Source organism: Cebus imitator, unplaced genomic scaffold (assembly GCF_001604975.1).
Source record: "Cebus imitator isolate Cc_AM_T3 unplaced genomic scaffold, Cebus_imitator-1.0 Scaffold63, whole genome shotgun sequence".
In the NCBI taxonomy this organism is placed as follows: domain Eukaryota; kingdom Metazoa; phylum Chordata; class Mammalia; order Primates; family Cebidae; genus Cebus; species Cebus imitator.
In genome coordinates, this window is record NW_016107378.1 from 2,215,429 (window position 1) to 2,235,291 (window position 19,863).

A 19,863-nucleotide genomic window follows, 5' to 3' on the forward strand; every position below is an offset into this window, starting at 1 on the left:
CATGCACTGGACGCTCAGTGGGGAGACGTGAGCGGGAGAAATACCTATGTGAGTTCTTGGTGAAAACTGAAGGTTGGGGAAAGGATGAAAGCAGAAGAAAAGCTTGGAAGAGGAGAATAAGCTGCAAAGAAGATGAGAGGATTTGGGCCACAGAGGTGCCACAGGAGACCACCTGTGGCCTGAAGAAAGGATTTCTTTCTTGCCTGCCTTTCTGTATTAAGACTCATATTAAAAGGCATTATAACATTCCTAAATGTGCCCTAAGTGGATAAAAGGAAGTGGCTCAGAAGTGTTTTCAGCTGGGGGAGGAAGCTGGGTTTCTGAACCAACCCTTGGGATTCACATCAGGAGTATTTGGCTTCCTGCCCTTTAGTAAGTCACTTGCTGGAATCTCAGAGGCAACCAAAAATGGACCAAACAATCTGGCCAGAGAATGCATCTTCTTTTCTGAGTTTAACACACTGAGGTAGTGTCAGAGACAGGTCAGTGCCTCTGGTGTCTAGAGAAGGGGCAGCGGTTTGCGGGGAGAGGGCTGTCGCGGCAGTGTGGAAGTGGAGTGCCGAGATTGGAGGGAGTAGCAACGGAGAGGCATCATTGGTAAAAACAGGCACAGAAAGCCGCTGGTGGCCACAGAATTCGGCTGGGGAGACCACCATGGGAAAGGAGACAGGAGGTCCACTGACAGCGTGTAAGTTAAAAAAAATAATAAAATTAGAAAAGAAAAATGACCAGGAACTACGTTGCCATAGGAGAGGTTCTACAACTTCAGTGTGTGCCAGAATCAGCAAGAGAACCCGTGACAAATGTGTATTCCTGGTCCCCAGCCCCCAGTCTCCACTCGGGTGCTGCAGGTCGGGCCGCCACGCACAGGTTCACAAAGCTCCTCTGGCTGCGCTAGTACCCGGGGCCGACTTGGAGCTGAACTCCCTTCAGCTCCAGCCTTCAGCTCCTGCACCGATGGAGAGAACGGGCGTCTCTTGACGCCACGCCAACCGTCCTTCTGACCCCTGGGACCCTGTGGGCCCGACGTGGCGGCCTCGGGCCTTGCAGCACTGCCCGCAGCAGTAGGACCCTGCGCCGGGAGCCACCGAGCGGTCGCGCGGCCCGGCACGCCCCCACTGTGCCCCAGCCCCGGCACAAGGCGGTTACGCGGCGACCTGAGCGCATAAACCTCCGGGTGGGTCTCCATGGTGACTGGCGGACGCCCTGGCCAATTGTGTCCCGGCGCTTGTTTATCTCCGCCCCATCCCTCCTCGGGGGACCGATATTTCCAAGACTGACAGGCCGTTCCGGGAGCTGTTACGTAAGGGGAGGATCAATTGCAGCCCCACCCAAACCGGAGTGATTTGATTGGCAGGACGGAGTGCTATCTCCCCAGCGCCCCCGGAAAAACGTCCTTGACGGGCAGGTGTGAGAGCCAGTTGGCGCCAGGAGGCAAGGCGGAAGCCTTGGGCCCAGGGGCGTGCGGCAGGGGGCGGAGCCCGGCGCCGAGGGCAGGGCAGGGTGGGGCGGGGCGGGGATCAAGCTGGGGCTGGGCTGCCGCTGCGGCCGGAGATGCTGTCGTACCGCGACGGCGCTCGGCAGCCAAGAGCTCTGCATTGAAGGCACCGGGGTGAGACGCACTGCCCGGTACGGTGGTAGGTACGCGAGGGCTGAGGCATCCGTAAATCTGGCCGCCAGCCTCCGCGGGCCTGGCATTTGTCCGTCCTACTGGGCGCTTGCGGCTCAGCAGCGACGGCGGCCGCGCTGGGACATGGAGGCGGGGCCGGGCACCTGTGCGCGTTTGCAGGCACCTGCTGCGCTGGCCGCCTCACAGCCCGGCACTGCTGCTGGGGGCTGCGGCTCCAGCTGGGCCGGGCCGGCAGAGGGAGAGAGGCGGGCCCTGCTGGCTTGCCCCGGCCAGTGCTCGCCCTCCCCGGCTGGGTCCCGAACCCGAGCCTTGGCTAAGGGGGTGTCGCCGAGTCCCAGAGCCCCTCACTGGAGGGGCATGGGATTCCCGGGCCAGCTTCGATCTAGCTGCAAGTCCAGGACAGGGCCCCCGTCTTGCATCACCTCGAGACAGGTTTGTCCAGATTCCCTGCGTGCTCAGAGGCTGGTTTCCGCCCGCGGCGAGGGTGCCGGTCCGAGGCCGCCGCGGGTCCCGGCTGTCCCCAGCGAGCCTAGTCCGGGCCATTTTCATCTTTTTCTGGTCCCTGCTCTGTCGCCTCTTAACGTGGAATTTCAAGTCTGATTCGGGGTGATGTGAGTGCACCGTGGCACACACAGTAACAGCAGCACTCACGTTTTAGCTCTGCCCTGCGCTATCATTCGCGCAGAGTGAAAACCCAGACTTCTCAGCTAGCTGATGTAAAGGACTGTAGCCGTGGCCAAATAAGCAGAAATTCTAAAATTGTTTTCCAATGGCAAGAATGTAACCTATGTCTTGCTTCCATCTATGTCATTCCTCTCGGAATATGTCATGCTGTGCTTGTCCAAGACTAGACCCTGAAAAGTGTGCTACAGTTTCTCGTGATTCTCTTGCAGCTGGAAACATTGGATTGAAAGAGCCATCGCAAAGTGAGGCAGCAGTAGACAATACCTCCTGCTTAAAGATAGGCAGAACTGGGGACAAATTGTATTGGATTCTTAAAGGCAAAGTCAGAGAATCCTAACGTGTTAGACCTGGGGGAGACTACAGGTTTGCACCATCCCATTAAATATACATGGTGGAGAGCACCACTGTGTCCCAAGGGATGGGGGCCCTGTGTTAAATCAGATATGTCCTAGAGGACATTGGGGTATTGCACATTACTGCTGAATCTGAAAATCAGTGTCTTTCCTTGAGCCAAACGGGAACATGCCCCCGCACATTTTTTATATCCTAAGTGTATTCAGTGTGTCACCTTTAAAGGCAGATTTGTGGAGAGCTGTTGTTACTTATTGGATGTTTTCCATGTTAGTGGAAGAACCAGGATCTTCATTCCTCTGATTTAATTACTGGGTGGCATTTTCTCATGGAAAACAAAACAGCAGTCACAGACATTGGCAAGGTTTGGATGACCTCGGTTGGATATGTCCCTGGATGTCACAAGTTCATCAGAAGGCAAATTATTGCTGATTGGGGACATTCAGTACATGGTTTGCTCATGATCTGCTTAAGAAATTAGGAAAACGTTACTTAGTTATGACCCTTTTCACCTTCAGCCTTTTGATTAGTGCAAGTAGGAATTCAGAGAAGGATCTCTGCTTTAAAGGTAACAGAGCCTTGGGGAAAATCACCAGGGCAGAGAAGTTGCTGTTCTTACAGCTGGGCTTGGCTGCTTTTCCTTTGCTTCTTTGTATTTTTAGTAAATGACCCACTGACTTTGTGACCTTTGAAGACACGCTTTCTTATTCATGGCTTGAAGCTTCGCCTGGAAGATCTGTACTTGTGAACAGTCTCTTGTGTGCCTCTGTTGCATTTGTCTGGATTGCTAGGCAGTTCCTTAAGTGCATGATCCTGCAGTTTCTGTATGTTTCGAAGTTGTAAAAGGCAGTTTCTTGGGGGATAGTACGGACAGGACTCAGGTAACCCCTTTTATCATCTTAGTGACATACAAGTGCTCTGCCTTCCCTGTTTTCTCATTTCTTTGGCTAACACTTTGCTGGAGGAATCATTTTGTACTCAAGTGAGTTGAGGCAGCTTTTAATTCAGCCTCCTTAGGTCTTTATTGTTTGTTCCTATAACCGTGGGAACAGTGATACAACTTTTGTGTATGTGGGTACAGTGCATTCTGAATCTGGTTTTCCTTTTAAATGCTGCAACTGTTGTCTATATCTTTTGAATTTCTGGCACCAAAGCGCATCTGTGTCACTGAGTAATCTGATTCCTGGCCAGGGGACCTGGTGCACAGATTCTTATAAACATTTAAAGGTGTGAAATAAATTAGAGCCAGAAAAGGAAGATGGTATAGAAGGAAACTATTTCAGAAGATGCCTGAAGACTCTTTCCTAGGTTTTTATAACTCTTTGTTATATAACATTATATTGTATATCTAGGGTATCCGATTTAGTTATTCATCATTTCCGAATTCTTAGCTGTTGGCCGGGCATGGTGGTTCACGCCTGTAATCCTAGCACTTTGGGAGGCTGAGGTGGGCGGATCACTTGAGGTCAGGAGTTGGAGACCAGCCTGGTCAACATGGTGAAACCCTGTGTCTACTAAAAATAGAAAAATTAGCCAGGCGTGGTGGCAGCCACCTGTAATCCCAGCTACTCAGGAGGCTGAGGCAGAAGAATCACTTGAATCCAGAAAGCGGAGGTTGCAGTGAGCCAAGCAATCACGCCAGTGCACTCCAGCCGGAGTGACAGAACAAGACTCCATCTTAAAAAAAAAAAAAAAAAGTCTTAACTGTTGGTATGGGCATGTTTCTATGTTTTCCCGTCTTGTTTTAAGGTAAAGTGAATGCTGAAGACAGAAGATTTTGATGACACACCACTGAATTTCTTTGTTTGGAATACACGTTATGAACCCTTTCTGGAGCATGTCTACAAGCTCTGTACGCAAAGTAGGTAAAGTTGATAAATTCAGTAAGGAAACCTCTTTGCTTCTGCGTCTGAAAACAGGGTCAGAATGAAGGCTAAAGTAATCTGTCACGGTCACCTGTAATCTTGACAAAATTACCTGGGTTTTCTAGTTAAGGGTTTACTCTTGAAACATAATTATTTTATTGGTTAAAGTCTGTTTCTGAGACTGTGATTGCATCTCAAATACAAATCGTTCTGGTCATCACAATTCTAAGATTATTTAGGTTATATTTACACATGATGATATTTGTGACATTGTAGTTTCTGCTAAACTTCAAGGTTCTATGGTTAGAACAGCTCTGGGAAAGGCTAGACTAATATTATTAAATCAGACTTTAAGGGCACTAATTATTCTAAATAAAATGATTTTTTAAAAAATATATTTTTATTTTAGGAAAGGTTAAATAAACAAGAAAATTAAATTAACAAGAAAATTAAAATAACCATAATCTCATCTCTAAGAGAACAAACACCACTATTACTCACTTGTAGATAGATAGTAATGGCGTACAAGTGCAGTTTTGCCACACTGGCACATTGCATTGTGCTGAAGTCAGGGCCTTTAGGTGCACCCATCACTGGGGCTATGCATATGATACACTTTTTTATATAGCTAATTAAACAGCCTTTGATTGTACTTGTGCCAAGGAAGTACCTGTGAGAAGGTAGTTTAGTCTCTGACTCATGCTGACCTTTGTCTTTGACTAAGGATGACGGTTTATGCTAGTGATATTTGAAATGTCAAAACATACCCAGTAGGGACAAGATCAAAATCAGACCCAAGCAAGTGAGAATAGCTTCATTCTTTGTTTCTAACCCAAGTGCTAACAGGCAGTGACTAATTTCAGTCATCCACACTACTTTGAGCTTCTTAGACCTAACCTCCTATAGTATCTAAGTGCAGGGGGACTTTTCTAGCCTTGTGCAGTTGTCTAACTGCTTAGTAATCCCTTGCCCTCTTTTTTGGGGCCACTAGAAGAAACCATTTCTCTCTGTGTTTCAGTTAATCCTGTACACAGTGACTGTATCATCCTTATAGGATGAGTTTCTCTATACGAAAGAGTTTCTCTAATGCTTTGGTCTTGCTTCAGCTTTGTCTTTATGTGACCTGCCTGCCCAAAGGACTTTCTAGTCATCTTGGTTATGGCGTTAGAATGTCCTTGTAAAGGAGTAATTCCAGCTTTTAGGCCATGGAGCTAATAATGTACTCTTGTGATTTAAGAATCATCCTAACAGATACTCTTACAACTTCATCTTGTATAGCGATCTGAAGGTGAAGAGAAGACATTAACAGGGGACGTGAAAACCAGTCCTCCACGAAGTGCACCAAAGAAACAGCTGCCTTCTATTCCCAAGAATGCTTTGCCCATAACTAAGCCTACATCTCCTGCCCCAGCAGCACAGTCAACAAATGGCACGCATGCGTCCTATGGACCCTTCTACCTGGAATACTCGCTTCTTGCAGAATTGTAAGTTCTTAAACAAACTATTTGGTTAAATTAGGAGTGATCCTTTAAGGTGAAGACTGAAGTTTATTCCGATGGACGCAGTAGAGGGCTGTCATTTAATCTCAAAGCCCAAACCTGTCCCTCTCCAACATCAGCCTTAATAAATATGGAGGCTACTGCTGGTGATAGAATCTTTCTTAACCAAGACCTAAGTAGAGTTATAAAAATATCCTCTCTTAAAGATTCTCATTGAGAGCTTGGGTGAATAAGATTTAAAGGCAGAGGGTACTTTAATTTCCGTGTCTGTTTTGAAGAGTAAGAAAAGGAAGAGACTAAGGTTTATTAAGAACCTACAGTAGACCAGGAACTTAGTAAATTCGGTCTTCATTTATATGAAGTGAGGAATTTGCCTCCTGAAGAGGTTTTTCTAGAATTGGACAGTGGGAGAGTGGTTGTCTCTGCCTTCTTGAGTCAGACCCATCTGGAGGATGGTTCTCCATTGGTTGTCACCTTGTAGGTGGCCTCCTGACAGATGGAGAAGGCCTAGCAGGGAGGGACCAGGAAGCCATACCTTAGGGATTAACAGTTGAAGGAACTGGAGAAGTTTTCTTGGAGAAGAGAAAACTTAAGCACATATTAAAGTTGTCTTCATATATTTGAAGGTCTGTCACAAGGAAGGATCTGAATTATTCTGTATGACCCCCAAAGGCAGGACTTAACAATTCTAGGGAAGAGACAAGTGGGCTCCATGTAAGGAAGATGCTGACTGGTCACCGAGGTCAGCACCTGGGCTGCACTTGAACCTGGTTGTGGAGTGCAAGGAGCTGTACAGGGTGCAGAGTGCTGGCAGCCAACCCACGGTGCGTGGCACACACGGGGGCTCCAGCACCGCAGATGCAGATGGCATTTCATTTGAGACTTTGTTAAAAGGACACAAAGTTTGGAGAATTCTTAATTTCCATCACTTAAAAATTCCTGTGTATATGGCTATTTTAAAAGCATCTTTGAGCCAGGCACAGTGACTCATGCCTATAATCCCAGCTACTTGGGAGACTGAAGCAGGAGGAACACTGGAGCCCAAAAGTTTAAGACCAGGCTGGGCAACAGAGTGACCCCCTGTCTCTAAAAGAAATAAAAAATTTCCCAGCTGTGGGCCTATAGTCCCAGCTACTCAGGAGGCTGAGGTGGGAGGATCACTTGAGCTCCGGAATGTAAGATAAGCCTAGGCCATATAGCAAGTCCTCATCTTTTTTTCTTTTTTTTTGAGATGGAGTCTCACATGTTGCCTAGGCTGGGGTGCAGTGGTGCAGTCTCAGCTCACCGTAGCCTCCACCTCCTGGGTGCAAGCGTTTCTCCAGCGTCAGCCTCTGGAGTAGCTGGGACTACAGGTGTGCACCACCATGCCCAGCCAATTTTTGCATTTTCAGTAGAGACAGGTTTTTGCCATTTTGGCCAGGCTGGTCTCAAACTCCTGACCTCAAGTAATCTGCCTGCCTCAGCTTCCCAAAGTGCTGGGATTACAGGTGTGAGCCACGGAGCTCAGCCTACAAGACCTATTTTTGTTGTTGTTGTCCAAAAAAAAAAAAAAAAAAAGCATCCTTGACTCCTCCCTCAATGTATTAATGTTGTAATGGTCAGAGGGTGTGAGGCCCCAGGATGACTGGCTGGGTGTGATTTGGTAGCAATGGCCCCTTTGGCTCTATAATGGAGGCCTTGTGTTTGAGGCTGGGCAGTGAGTTGAACAGGCCTCTATTGTGGTGATTAAATCTGTATTAGAACACAGAACTGCCTTTTCTGGCAAAGTAGATACATCTGCCAGCCATGTTAATATTGACATGCTGAATTTTAGCAACTTAAAAATGGACTAGAGAATAACTCAAAAATGATTAAAAATAAGTGAATGGCAAGTAGGTAATAAAAATGATAAACTAAGGCCTGATAAAATCGTTCTTGATAAAATCCAGGATTGGCAAGTTAATGTGGTTTAAGACCCTAGGTAAAATTTGTTCTTTTCAAGGTACGGTCTCAGCTTTACCTCTTTAGGCTCATAGTTGCAAGGAACAGACCAGAATGGTTGTGGGTGGTAAGTAGGTCCCAGAAGAACCAGTGTAGCCGCTGTCTCAGTACACCTGTTGTTCCTTGTTTTCAGCACCGTTTCCCATTCCCTGGCAAGGCCCCAAGAGTGCAGGTGTCTGCATTGGGGGTCAATTTCAGGGGAGAGCGTATGAGAGCTTCGCAAGGATACCTGCCCTCCCCAGGCAGCACTGCAAGCTGAACACTGCCCTCTGCCATAGGATCTTGTGATTAAAATGTAAAATGACAACTTTGATCCAATTCCAAGAAACCTTAATTTACCTAAAGTTGTATTTTTAAAGTTTTGAATGATCATCCATGGTCACAAAAGTATCATTTTACAAATACTCTCATTGTCCTCAAATGTACAGAACTTACTTCAGGTTGCATTATTCAGAATTGCCAATAGGCTGGTTTCCAAAATGATGTTTTGGAAGAGCAGATGTCTGGGAGGAAAACTTGATTCTTCACTTATCCCTGTTTGGCTTAAGTTCTTACCGTGGGACGGCTGCTGGCCTGCTCATTGCTCTGAGCAGCTGCTGTGAAGCCTGTAGTGGGCAGCTGTCAGGGCCAGGGCTCCGAGTGTCAGGTGAGAGATTGTGAGAACTTGGCCTGCAGGGTTTGGGCATCAGTTGCCCCTTGAGGGGACATTCATTGTCTCGAAGTGAATATGGGGTGGTTTGATCTGCATATGTCAGTTGTATCCACACCAGTTAATCATTCTGCTTTTGTTGTAGTACCTTGGTTGTGAAGCAGAAGCTACCGGGTGTCTATGTGCAGCCATCTTACCGCTCTGCATTAAGTAAGATGAGGATTCACTCTTAATTTATAGCACATTTAGTTCCTCCCACACAAATTTAGGCCTAATGGTTTTATTTTTTCCTACAGTGTGGTTTGGAGTAATATTCATACGGCATGGACTTTACCAAGATGGCGTATTTAAGTTCACAGTTTACATTCCTGATAACTATCCAGATGGTGACTGTCCAGTAAGTTGGAGACACAGTCTGGCTTCTTTTGTGGATCAGCGAGGAGGGCGGAAAGGGCTTTCAGCTTTCCTGGTTCTTTTCCTGACCTGGTACCTTTATGATTTATCTACCCAGTAGTTGTTTGGGGAGAGTTGTGTGCTTTGCAGCGGCTTCCGGCATGCCATCCTCCGCCTTGAGCTTTGTTTCTCTGCTCAGAGTCTGCAAGGGAGGCTGGCTGCTGTCCTTAGCACTCACCAGGTGAATGGTGATCCTCAGGCTCTAGTGGAGGGAGAGGGAGTTTTCTCCACTTCGTTGCAAAATTTAGTTTTTCAGGAACATGGCAGAAGTAGTTAAGTATCCCTTTTGAAGCAGCTCTTTAGCTTTAATGTGACTGCCCTGTCCTGAAGCTCTTTTTATCACGATTTCAATGGGTCTCATAAGTGCCACTGCTTCCATTAAAGGACATGTCTCTATTTAAATACAGCGTTTGGTGTTTGATATTCCCGTCTTTCACCCGCTAGTTGATCCCACCTCAGGTGAGCTGGATGTGAAGAGAGCATTTGCAAAATGGAGGTAAGTAAATGAAGTGTTTCTTTCAGTGATGTGATACAGCAAGAAGATGCCTCAGTAATCACGCCATGTTTCCCTTTAGGCGGAACCATAATCATATTTGGCAGGTATTAATGTATGCAAGGAGAGTTTTCTATAAGATTGATACAGCAAGCCCCCTGAACCCAGAGGCTGCAGTACTGTATGTAACATTTGCTCTGTTATTTAAAATAAATTTGAAGATGCGGTGAAGTAGAATAAGTTGGTAACTTTTTGGTTTAAATTTTTAACACAGGTATGAAAAAGATATTCAGCTTTTTAAAAGTAAAGTTGTTGACAGCGTTAAGGTGTGCACTGCTCGTTTGTTTGACCAGCCTAAAATAGAAGACCCCTATGCAATTAGGTAAGTGGTGCAGCCCCCAAATAACTGTCCGCTGTCCTTTCCAGTACGCTGCTTCCTTTCTTCAGGTGGTCTCGGAATGGATATTTAAAAGGCAAATGCATAAGCCGTTAACCTGCAACCTTTATAACTTGGTGCCAACTCAATTTCTGATGCCTCAGGGGCTCTTCCCTTAAACAGAAAGCTTTACAACTGACAGACTGTGCTGACAGCTTGTTCTCTGGTGACTTTGGTTTCCCAGAGATCCTTGTGATACACTTATTCATTCACATGTCAGGACTCTTCAGCTGGCAGTGTAGCTGGAGCCCCTCTTAAACTGCCACACCCTCATAGACATTCAGATGTGGTAAAAGGAGGAAAACTGAATAGCGTGAGAATGGCACTATGACATTAGGGAACAGCATCTGGAAGAGTATTGGGAATGGATGAATTGGTGATCTTGCTCTTTGGCAACATTGGTACTGCTTGGGAAGGCAGTGGAGTATAGCTGTTAAGAGCTTGGACTCATGACCAGGCATGGTGGCTTATGCCTGTAATTCCAGTACTTGGGAAGCCAAGGTGGGCAGATCATGAGGTCAGGAGTTTGAGACCAACCTGACCAACATGACCAAACCCCATCTCTACTAAAAATACAAAAATTAGCTGGGTATGGTGGTTTGTGCCTGTAGTCCCAGTGAGGCTGAAGCAGGGGAACAGCTTGAATCTAGGAGGTGGAGGCTGAGAGTGAGCCGAGATCACACTGCTGTACTCCAGCCTGGGTGACAGAACTAGACTCCATCTCAAAAAAAATTAACATCAGAGCTTGGAGTCAGCAGATGGACTATTTGGCTTTTGTACTTTTTAGCTCTGGTAACCCAGATAAATTAATTTTACCCTGCTTTCCTTTCTTAATCTTTCAAATAATAGTACTTTAGGGGTTGGTGTGAGGCTTAAATGAGATCATCCAGGTATGAGGGATAGTTATGTGAGAAAATTAATTAGATAATATCTAAAAAATACATGTTGACAACAAAAATGTACTGTTCTTTATTAAGTTGGGGAATTGGCTTAAAGCTTAATTACTGCAAAATGAATGTTTTAAAATTTAGTGACCCAACACATAGTTTTTAAATACTTTTCTCTTCCTTAAGCTTTTCTCCATGGAATCCTTCTGTACATGATGAAGCCAGAGAAAAGATGCTGACTCAGAAAGTAAGTGGATAAAATGTCTTCATTGGACACTGCTTGTTACATACAAGTAACTTTTTTGAGAAACAAGTTTGTACAGTGCTGAAATCTCCTCATCAGTCATTTTTTTAATATCTGTTTTGATTGTGCCTAGAAGAAGCCTGAGGAACAGCACAATAAAAGTGTTCATGTTGCTGGCCTGTCATGGGTAAAGCCTGGCTCAGTACAGCCTTTCAGTAAAGAAGAGAAAACAGTGGCGACTTAAGAGATGGTGAATCTGGTGCACCATGCACTTTCCTGCTGGACTCTGGCCTAGTTCAAGCTGACCAATGGCAGAGGACTGCCTCAAGAGTAAAGCTGTGTGAACAATGACTGACTGCCAGTGTTTACCATCTATGCATAGGTTCTAACAGCAGGTTTTGGAAACCTCTCTCTAAGTAATGCGTTACTTCTGTCAGAAGTGTCTTAGGGTGGTTATCTAGTTCAGTACTCCAAATTATTGGGGACCTTGAGGCTTAAGTGTTTTTCTGAATATAATGCTAAAGGTAAGTTGCATTCATTTAAACTAATAGAGCAGACAGAATTCAACACTACTTAATAGTTTGTAAATCAGTGGTTTCAGTTGTATATATGTTGGGAAATGGCGAGATAGAGAGCAGGTTCCATAGCTCAGCACTTTTAAGTGGAAGATCATTTGAATCTCAAGTCTTCAGCCTGCACTGATTTATAGCCTGCACTGTCTTACTGATTTATAAACTGAAATCACTGAGAAATGTCTTTAGTTGAGTGAGAAGAAACCAGAACACTTGTTCCTAGTGTTGTGTTGTTTTTTAAGCAAATTACTCACTGTATTTTTATGGCAGGAGGAAGAAAAAGTGTTAAAATGGTTTCTAATGAAGTCAGATATTTAAATGACGAATGACTAATGTGTTTAGTAGAGACAAAATAAACCAATAAATGATTGTTCTTTGCCATTTATGCAAGAAACTACCCTTTTCTCAATATAACCAAACAAAAGCTAATTTATAAATGCTTTATTGAAAAATACACTTATCTTCATATAAAATTACAGTAGCAGTAAGTATCTTGAGAGGTTTTATAAATATTTTTGCAGAACACTATTCTAATTGAACAGTGTAAGTTCCATATTTTTCTCAGAGCAATATGAAGTTACCTAGTAACTTTGTTTATACTGATTCAATTTACAATTGAATTTTCTCCCTAATAAGATTATTAATTTGACTTGAAAACTGCTGGAACAATAGTGATTAATAAAGGTATGTATAGATAATTCAACAGCTGTTAAATAACATTTTCTAATTTGTATAAATGGTACTATGTACTAATAAAAACCTAAATTCTCCAACCAATTTTTTTAAACTGCCAGGAACACCCAAAAATATTTTAAAATATATCACCTCAATAGACATATCTTTTAGATAACTCCCTCCAAAAGGCAGAGGTCATAATTTTTCATATTAATTGCCTCAATTCAACTTGATTTAAAGTCTTTTCTTAGCTGGTTGATTCCTATATAACAAAAAAAACTGGAGAATTTAAAACATACTCCCAAAAAGGTGGCCATAGAGGCTTTAACAGTTTAAAAAAGTACAAAAGCATTAAAGAAAATACTGGATGTTTAGCCTGGAAGTTTTGTACTTAACAAAGTTCACATTGTAGAAAGTGCTATCACAAATATACAGCAAAATCTGGGTTACAAAATCATGCATTTTACTGCCCTAAAGTGCCGCCACTTATACAGGTTCGCTCAGACATTGCACACCCAACAATCAAGCACTTTTCACACTGCACCACACCGAATGGGGAGAGGGAGGACGTGCACAAAGGGAAACCACCTGGGTGCGCTCTCCTTTCTTCTATTTCAGGAATGCAAAAACCACACGCTCCTACCAAGTGTTTTAGGACAGAATACCTAATTTTTGTTTTGCTTTTCATGAGGACTATAGCTGACCACAAAACAGGTAGGAGTGAACTTGAAACATGGTTCTTCTGTCTGAGTATGTCAACAGAAGCCTCCTATGCTCACATTTGAGTGACCGTCGTTCTCTTGCAGTACTTTAAAGAGCTTTGTCAAAGTTTGGATTCTAAGCAGCCTTGACAGTAATCACTGAATGGTAGGGGGGAAAAAAGGCAGCTGGGATGAATTAAAATATCCTAAGGATACTGGTGGAAGGAGTTAAGTCCCATTTCTCACCAAAATGTCCCCTTATGTTACTAACAGGCTGTAATTGATCAGCTGGATTAAGAAAAAAAGCTCCATAGTCTAGATGCATTAAAGGTGCTGCTGCTAAACAGATTTTGTGAAGAGTTTCAATACAAGAGACTAACCTCAGTGGGAACCACGATCATTAGCTACATCTTGGAGACGGCGTAATAAGGCAGAATGATTTTCTGGGCAAATTCTTTTTGCAGGTGATTCACTTCCATCTTCCAAAAGAATTCCTCTCTTTTTAGTTGGCGTTTCTCCTGTGCGTATCATACTATTAATTTCTCTCAGTCTCTATGGTGGAAAAAGATACAAAAATTTTAAAATGCAAATACACACAGCTCAGTATTAAGTCGAACACTCTCAAATGAGTTAAATAGTTTACCTGGAAGAGTTTGAACACATCTATACACAAAAGAAACACACCATTTATAAGTATTTGACTTAAAGAAACAGGTATTTGACTTAAAGAAAAAATTTTTTAAAATAAAGAGAAAAGAATCACTAAGTTACATAAGCTGCCAACTTCACTCTTCAGCTGGCCGAGGCTGATGGCTATCTGAGAAGTGACTGAACAGTTCTATTTTTAACAAGCTCCTCCACAGGTGCATTTGACCTATACATTTCTATCATTTGTGAGTTCACAAATTTGCGATTTTTTTTTTTTACAATAATTATGTAGCATTACATTGCTATGTGATAGTCAAACACATACCTTTTTCTCTTTTTTCAAAAAGTACAATTTTTGGCTGGGTGCGGTGGCTCAAGCCTGTAATCCCAGCACTTTGGGAGGCCGAGGCGGGTGGATCACGAGGTCAAGAGATCGAGACCATCCTGGTCAACATGGTGAAACCCCGTCTCTACTAAAAATACAAAAAATTAGCTGGGCATGGTGGCATGTGCCTGTAATCCCAGCTACTAAGGAGGCTGAGGCAGGAGAATTGCCTGAACCCAGGAGGCAGAGGTTACGGTGAGCCGAGATCACGCCATTGCACTCCACTCCAGCCTGGGTAACGAGCGAAACTCCGTCTCAATTAAAAAAAAAAAAAAAATGTACGATTTTATACAGTAGTCCCTTTTTTCAGTCTAATGTTACTCATTTTTTAGCAGCCATCCTCAACTGGGATTTCACTAGAAAAGTAGACCTTAATTCCCTAAGGCATCCATTGTAGGTAATAAATTAGTAAAATCTAGAATGGTACTAGTTAGCTATATATCATCTTTGGGAGATCTGAGGAAAGTTACTCAAATTATTTTCTGGGCAGTGGCTCAGATGAGGAGCTGCAATTGAGAAAGACTCTGCCAGAGTGCCAGAAAGACTGGCTGTCTGTACAGTGCCGTTAGCATTGAGTTCCTTAGGGCCCTAAAAATTATTTTTTGGTAGTCTGTTTTTTTTCTGGTAGTCTGTTGGTTAAAATACATTATTTTCTGGTAGTCTGTTGGTTAAAATTCTTTTTCATGTGCTGCTTCATCCATGTTTCCTTACAGAAAGCATACTAAGCAAATTCACAGACATACGTTATAGGAAATTGCAAACATACAAAATAGAGAAGCATAATGCATCCTCACATGCCTGTTCCTCTATTTCAGATGTTTCGCCCGCCTTATTTGATTTATACTCATTCACTTCCATCCCCCAGACTATTTTAAAGCACATCCCAGACATATTTTATTCATGACACTTGAATTTTTATTATTTTTATATATTTATTTACAATTTTAACACTTTTTATTACTTTAGTAAACATTTTGGAGGTTTTAAAGAAAATCAGTGTTCTTTATTATCAACAGATATACCTTCACAAGTGTTTCATTTAAAAATATATATATATTAACAATAGAAATGGGGTTGCACTGTGTTGCCCACGCTGGTCTTGAACTCTTGGGCTCAAGCAATCCTCCTGCTTTAGCCTCCCAATGTGCTGGGGTAACAGGCATGAGCCACTGCACTTGGCCACAAAATCTTAAGCTTTCCTTCAACCTTTTCTCTTCTAGCCCCCTTTCTGCCTTCCTAGGAGTCTGGTCTGCATTTGCTGTCTCTGCAGTGTCCCATTTGCTTGAATATTTCTTATACTGTTTACTGTATACATTGTTAATTGTGTATAATCTATACATTGTATTACTTACAATGTATAATTGTATATCATAATGTAGCACAATATGCATTGGTAATTATGTATATAAAATTTATGTATACATGATGTTTTATATATCATAATATATACACTATAGTTTAAACAGGAATAAATTCTTATTCCAAAACAATTTCAAATAGAATACACCTAGACTCCTTATCTTCACCCAATTCCCAGAGACACAGCTACTATTACTGTTAATCCACTGAACAAACCAGTCTGGTATGTATCCTTCTTTCTAGGAATGTAGTCATTAGAAATGTAATACAGTATATTAAGTGGGGTTTTGTTTTTGTTTTTGTTTTTGTTTTTTTGGTAAATAACGGTATATTTTGTGTACCATTTGGAATATTTTTTCAGTCAACATTGTCTTTCATCTTCCTCTGTCAGTATGTATGGATCTGTAACATCTCTTCAACTTCTGTATATTCTTCTCTTGTGTGTCTGTATTATAGGCTAATCCCCTATTATTACTCTAAGCAATGCTACCGTAATTTATTTTTTCAACAAGTTGCACCAATACACTGACATTGCTGTCAGGTATCACTAAGGATCAGTCTTCATCTTAACCCATCTTGCATGGTATGTGATGATTCTTTTCTCAGAGTAGTATAAATGTTAGTACACTATAGTTTGGTTCTAGAGATAAGCTACTTCTTGCTTTGTAACATTCTCCCCCGAGGTCTCAGCTCTCACCTATTAAGATGACAAATCTTTCTCCAACCAACAGTCTAATAATTGCTATCATTTTACTGGACAGACTCCCAATTCCGTGCTAGAAATACCTAAAGTCATAAAACAGTTGCTTTCCTCTGAAAAATTCCCTCATTCTCCCTTGTAGTCAGCCTACCCCAAACCACCACTGATGTACCTGTCCATATAGTTTTGCCTTTTCCAGAATGTTACAGAAATGGAATCCTATAGTAAGTAGCCTACTAAATCCAGTGTCTTTCACTTAGCGTTCATGTATTTGAGACTTATCTACATTGAACGTACCAGTTCCTTTTTATTGCAAAGTAACAGTCCATTGTCTGCATGCACCGCAGGCTTACTTATCCATTCACCAGCCAAAGGACAGCTGGGTTATTTCCCACTTTTTGGCAATTAGGAAGAAAGTCACTATAAACAGTCATGTACATGGTTTTGTCTAAAGAGCTTCTATTTCATTTGGGTAAATACCTCAGAATGAGATTGCTGGTTGTATGCTAATGGTATGTTTAAGAAACTGACAGCTTTCCACAATGGCGATGCCATTTTGCATTCACACCAGCAGTATATAAAATTGCTCCACATTGTTGCCAGAACTTTTGATTTGTCATTGTTTAGATTTTAGCCATTCTAAACTAACAGGCATGTAATAGGTGAAGTGTGTTCAAATCTTTTGCTGACTTTTACATGTGGTGGTTTTCCCACTGAATTTTGAGAATTCTTTAGATACCATAGATACACAAATGCTTCATCAGATATGCAACTTGTACAGATTTTCTCGTAGTCTATGGATGGTATTTTTATTCTCTTAACAGTGTCTCAAAGAGCAGAAATTGTTAGTTTTGATAAAATCTATTCTAACAGTATTTTATGGATTGTGCTTTTGATGTTGTATATAACGTTTTCCCATAAAACGTGTTCACCAAGATTTTCTATGTTGTCTTCTAGAAGTTTTGTAGTTTGAGATTTTATATTTATGTGGCTTTTAGTTTTTGTATATGGTGCAAGGTATGGGTGCAAATTTACTATTATTATGGTATACGCATATCCAGTCGTTCCAGCACCATCTGTTGAAAAGGCTATCCTTTACCAAATTGCCTTTGCCCCTTTGTTGAAAACCAGTTTACCATATACATGTGGTCTATTTCTGGACTCTGTTCTGTTCTATTGATCTCTGTGTCTATTCTTTTACCAACATTACTGTCTTGATACTGTGGTGGTATAATGCAGATATTTTGTGTAGCTTTGTAATTAGTGTGAATCCTTCAACTTTGAATTATTTTAGCTATTCGAGTTCCTTTGCCTTGTAAATTATAAATTTTAGAATCAGTTTATATAAATGTTTGGATGTTGACTGAAATTGGATTGAAATTATAGATCAATTAGGAGAAAAACCACTGTTTTATCTTCCATGAACTAGAAAATAAGATATCATTTTCATTCAATATCATGAACATGTTTCTCTATTTTCTCAGGCTATAATTTCTCTCACCATAGTTTTCAGGATAGATGTCTTTTATACATAGCTTTTATCATACTTAACCCTAAGTAATTTTTAAGTGTTATTATGGTTTTCAATTTTTTATTTTACTTCCGATTATTCACTGCTAGTATATAGAAATACATTTGATTTTTTGTATATTAATCACGTAACCTCCCTTACTAGTTCCAGTAACTTTCTGTGGAGTCTTTGTGATTTTTCTGTGTTGACAATCCAGGCTGTATGGCTTCTTTTTCTTGTCTTATTTTACATGCTGTGCTCTCCGGTTACATGGTGAATAGGGGTAGTGAGAGTAGACATCATTGCTTTGTTACTGATCATAGGGGCAAGGCATTCAGTCATTCACCATTAAGTATGATATCTGTAGGTGCTTTTGGTAAATGTTTACCAAGTTGAAGTTCCTTGAGAGTTTTTGTATTAATGAATGTTGGATTTTGTCAGATACTTTCCTTCAAATACTAAGATGATTTATCACCTTCTCTTTCTGGAAGAGCTTCTATAGAATTGGCATTATTTCTTCCTCAAATGTTTGGTAGCATTTACCAGTGAAGCCATCTGGGCCTACACCTTTCTCTGACAGGAGGTTTTTTAACCACAAATTAATTTCTTTAATAGATATGGGGCTATTGAGACTACTACTACTTGAGTTTTATTAGTTTATGTCTTTCAAGAATTTGTCCATTTCATGCTCATCGTCACATATTGGCATTAAGTTGTTCTTTAACATCTTTTTTGAAACAGGGTCTCACTCTGTTACCCAGGCTGGAGTACAGGGGTGCCATCACAGCTCACTGCAGCCTCTCTGCCCAGGCTCTAGCGACCCTCCCATTGCAGCCTTCCAAGTAGCTGGGACTACAGGCACACCCCACCCCACCCCACCCCACCCCACCACACCAACCCCACTACACCTGGCTTTTTTTTTTGGGCGGGGGGGGGGGGGCGGCAGAGACAAGGTCTTGCTACGTTGCCCAGGCTAGTCTTGAACTCCTGGGCTCAAGGATCCTCCTGCCTTGGTCTCCCAAAGTGCTGGGATTATAGGCATAAGCCACCACACCTGGCTGGGATTATGTTGTTCTTTTTCTTTCATTATACTTTTAATGTATATTGGTAATGTGTCATTTCATTTTCCTGATTAGTCTGTACATAGAAGTAACAATTTTTGAAATCTTCTCCAAAAAACCTAGTTGTTTTTTTTTGTTGTTGTTTTTGTTTTGAGATGGTCTCATTCTGTCACTCAGGCTGGAGTTCAGTGATGTGAGCATGGCTCACCGTAGACTCAACCAGCTGGGCTCAAGCCACCCTTCCACTTCATCCTCCCGATTAGCTGGGACCACAGGTGTGCAGCACCATGCCTTTTTTTTTTTTTAAAGTAGAGACAAGGTCTTGCCACGTTACCCAGGCTGGTCTCGAACTCCTGAGCTCAGGCAATCCACCCGACTCAGCCTCCCAAAGTGCTGAGATTACAGGCATGAGCCACAGCGCCTAGTCCCAAAAAACCTAGCTTTTGTTTGCCTCGGTTTTCCCCTACTTTTCAGTTTTCCATGTCAGTGAGTTCTACACTCTACTTTAAGTAAGTTGAAACTTTAGGTCACTAATTTGAGACCTTTTTTCTTTTCTAACAACATAGGTGTTTAGTGCTATGTATTTCTCTCTTAGCAGTGTTTTAGCTACATCCCGCAAATTTTAATATTTTGGATTTTCATTTAGTTCAAAATAATATCTCTTGTGCTTTCTTTGACCAAAAGAAATATATAGTTTCCAAAAACTGGTGGACTTTCTAGGTATCTTTCATTGATTTCTGAGTTAATGCCACTGTGACCAGCGAAAATACATTATTTCAACCCTTTAACATGTATTGACACTTGTTTTATGGTCCGGAATGTAGTCTATCTATCTTGGTAAATGTTCTCTCCGCACTCGATTTGTTAGAGGGTGTTCTATAAATGTCAGTCAGGGCCGGGTGCGGTGGCTCAAGCCTGTAATCCCAGCACTTTGGGAGGCCGAGGCGGGTGGATCACGAGGTCCAGAGATCGAGACCATCCTGGTCAACATGGTGAAACCCCGTCTCTACTAAAAATACAAAAAATCAGCTGGGCATAGTGGTGCGTGCCTGTAATCCCAGCTACTCAGGAGGCTGAGGCA

General features: G+C 42.3%; 2 protein-coding genes across 8 annotated transcripts in view; one reads left to right on the forward strand and one right to left on the reverse strand.

Annotated features, from left to right (window-relative positions):
* Window positions 1-1,494: 1,494 nt before the first annotated feature.
* On the forward strand, window positions 1,495-12,446 carry LOC108305447 (AKT interacting protein). Of its 4 annotated transcripts, none has more exons than XM_017530094.2 (10): window positions 1,495-2,062; window positions 4,415-4,526; window positions 5,809-6,014; window positions 8,804-8,868; window positions 8,955-9,055; window positions 9,519-9,607; window positions 9,687-9,785; window positions 9,879-9,986; window positions 11,114-11,174; window positions 11,305-12,446. In XM_017530094.2, the coding sequence occupies exons 2-10, from the start codon at window positions 4,485-4,487 to the stop codon at window positions 11,413-11,415; spliced, it is 882 nt and encodes a 293-aa protein (XP_017385583.1). In that variant the 5' UTR covers window positions 1,495-2,062; window positions 4,415-4,484; the 3' UTR covers window positions 11,416-12,446. The 4 variants fall into 4 exon arrangements, with proteins under 4 accessions (XP_017385583.1, XP_017385581.1, XP_017385585.1 ...); XM_017530092.2 differs by having other exon boundaries at window positions 1,495-1,637; XM_017530096.2 differs by having other exon boundaries at window positions 1,495-1,637; window positions 11,308-12,446.
* RBL2 (RB transcriptional corepressor like 2) overlaps window positions 12,170-19,863 on the reverse strand; it is a 55,330-nt gene continuing 47,636 nt past the window's right edge. For all 4 annotated transcript variants that reach the window (XM_017530087.2, XM_017530090.2, XM_017530089.2 and 1 more), the window contains one exon: window positions 12,170-13,671. In XM_017530087.2, coding sequence (XP_017385576.1) covers window positions 13,501-13,671 — 171 coding nt within the window. In that variant the 3' untranslated portion in view covers window positions 12,170-13,500. The remainder of the gene's footprint in view (window positions 13,672-19,863) is intronic.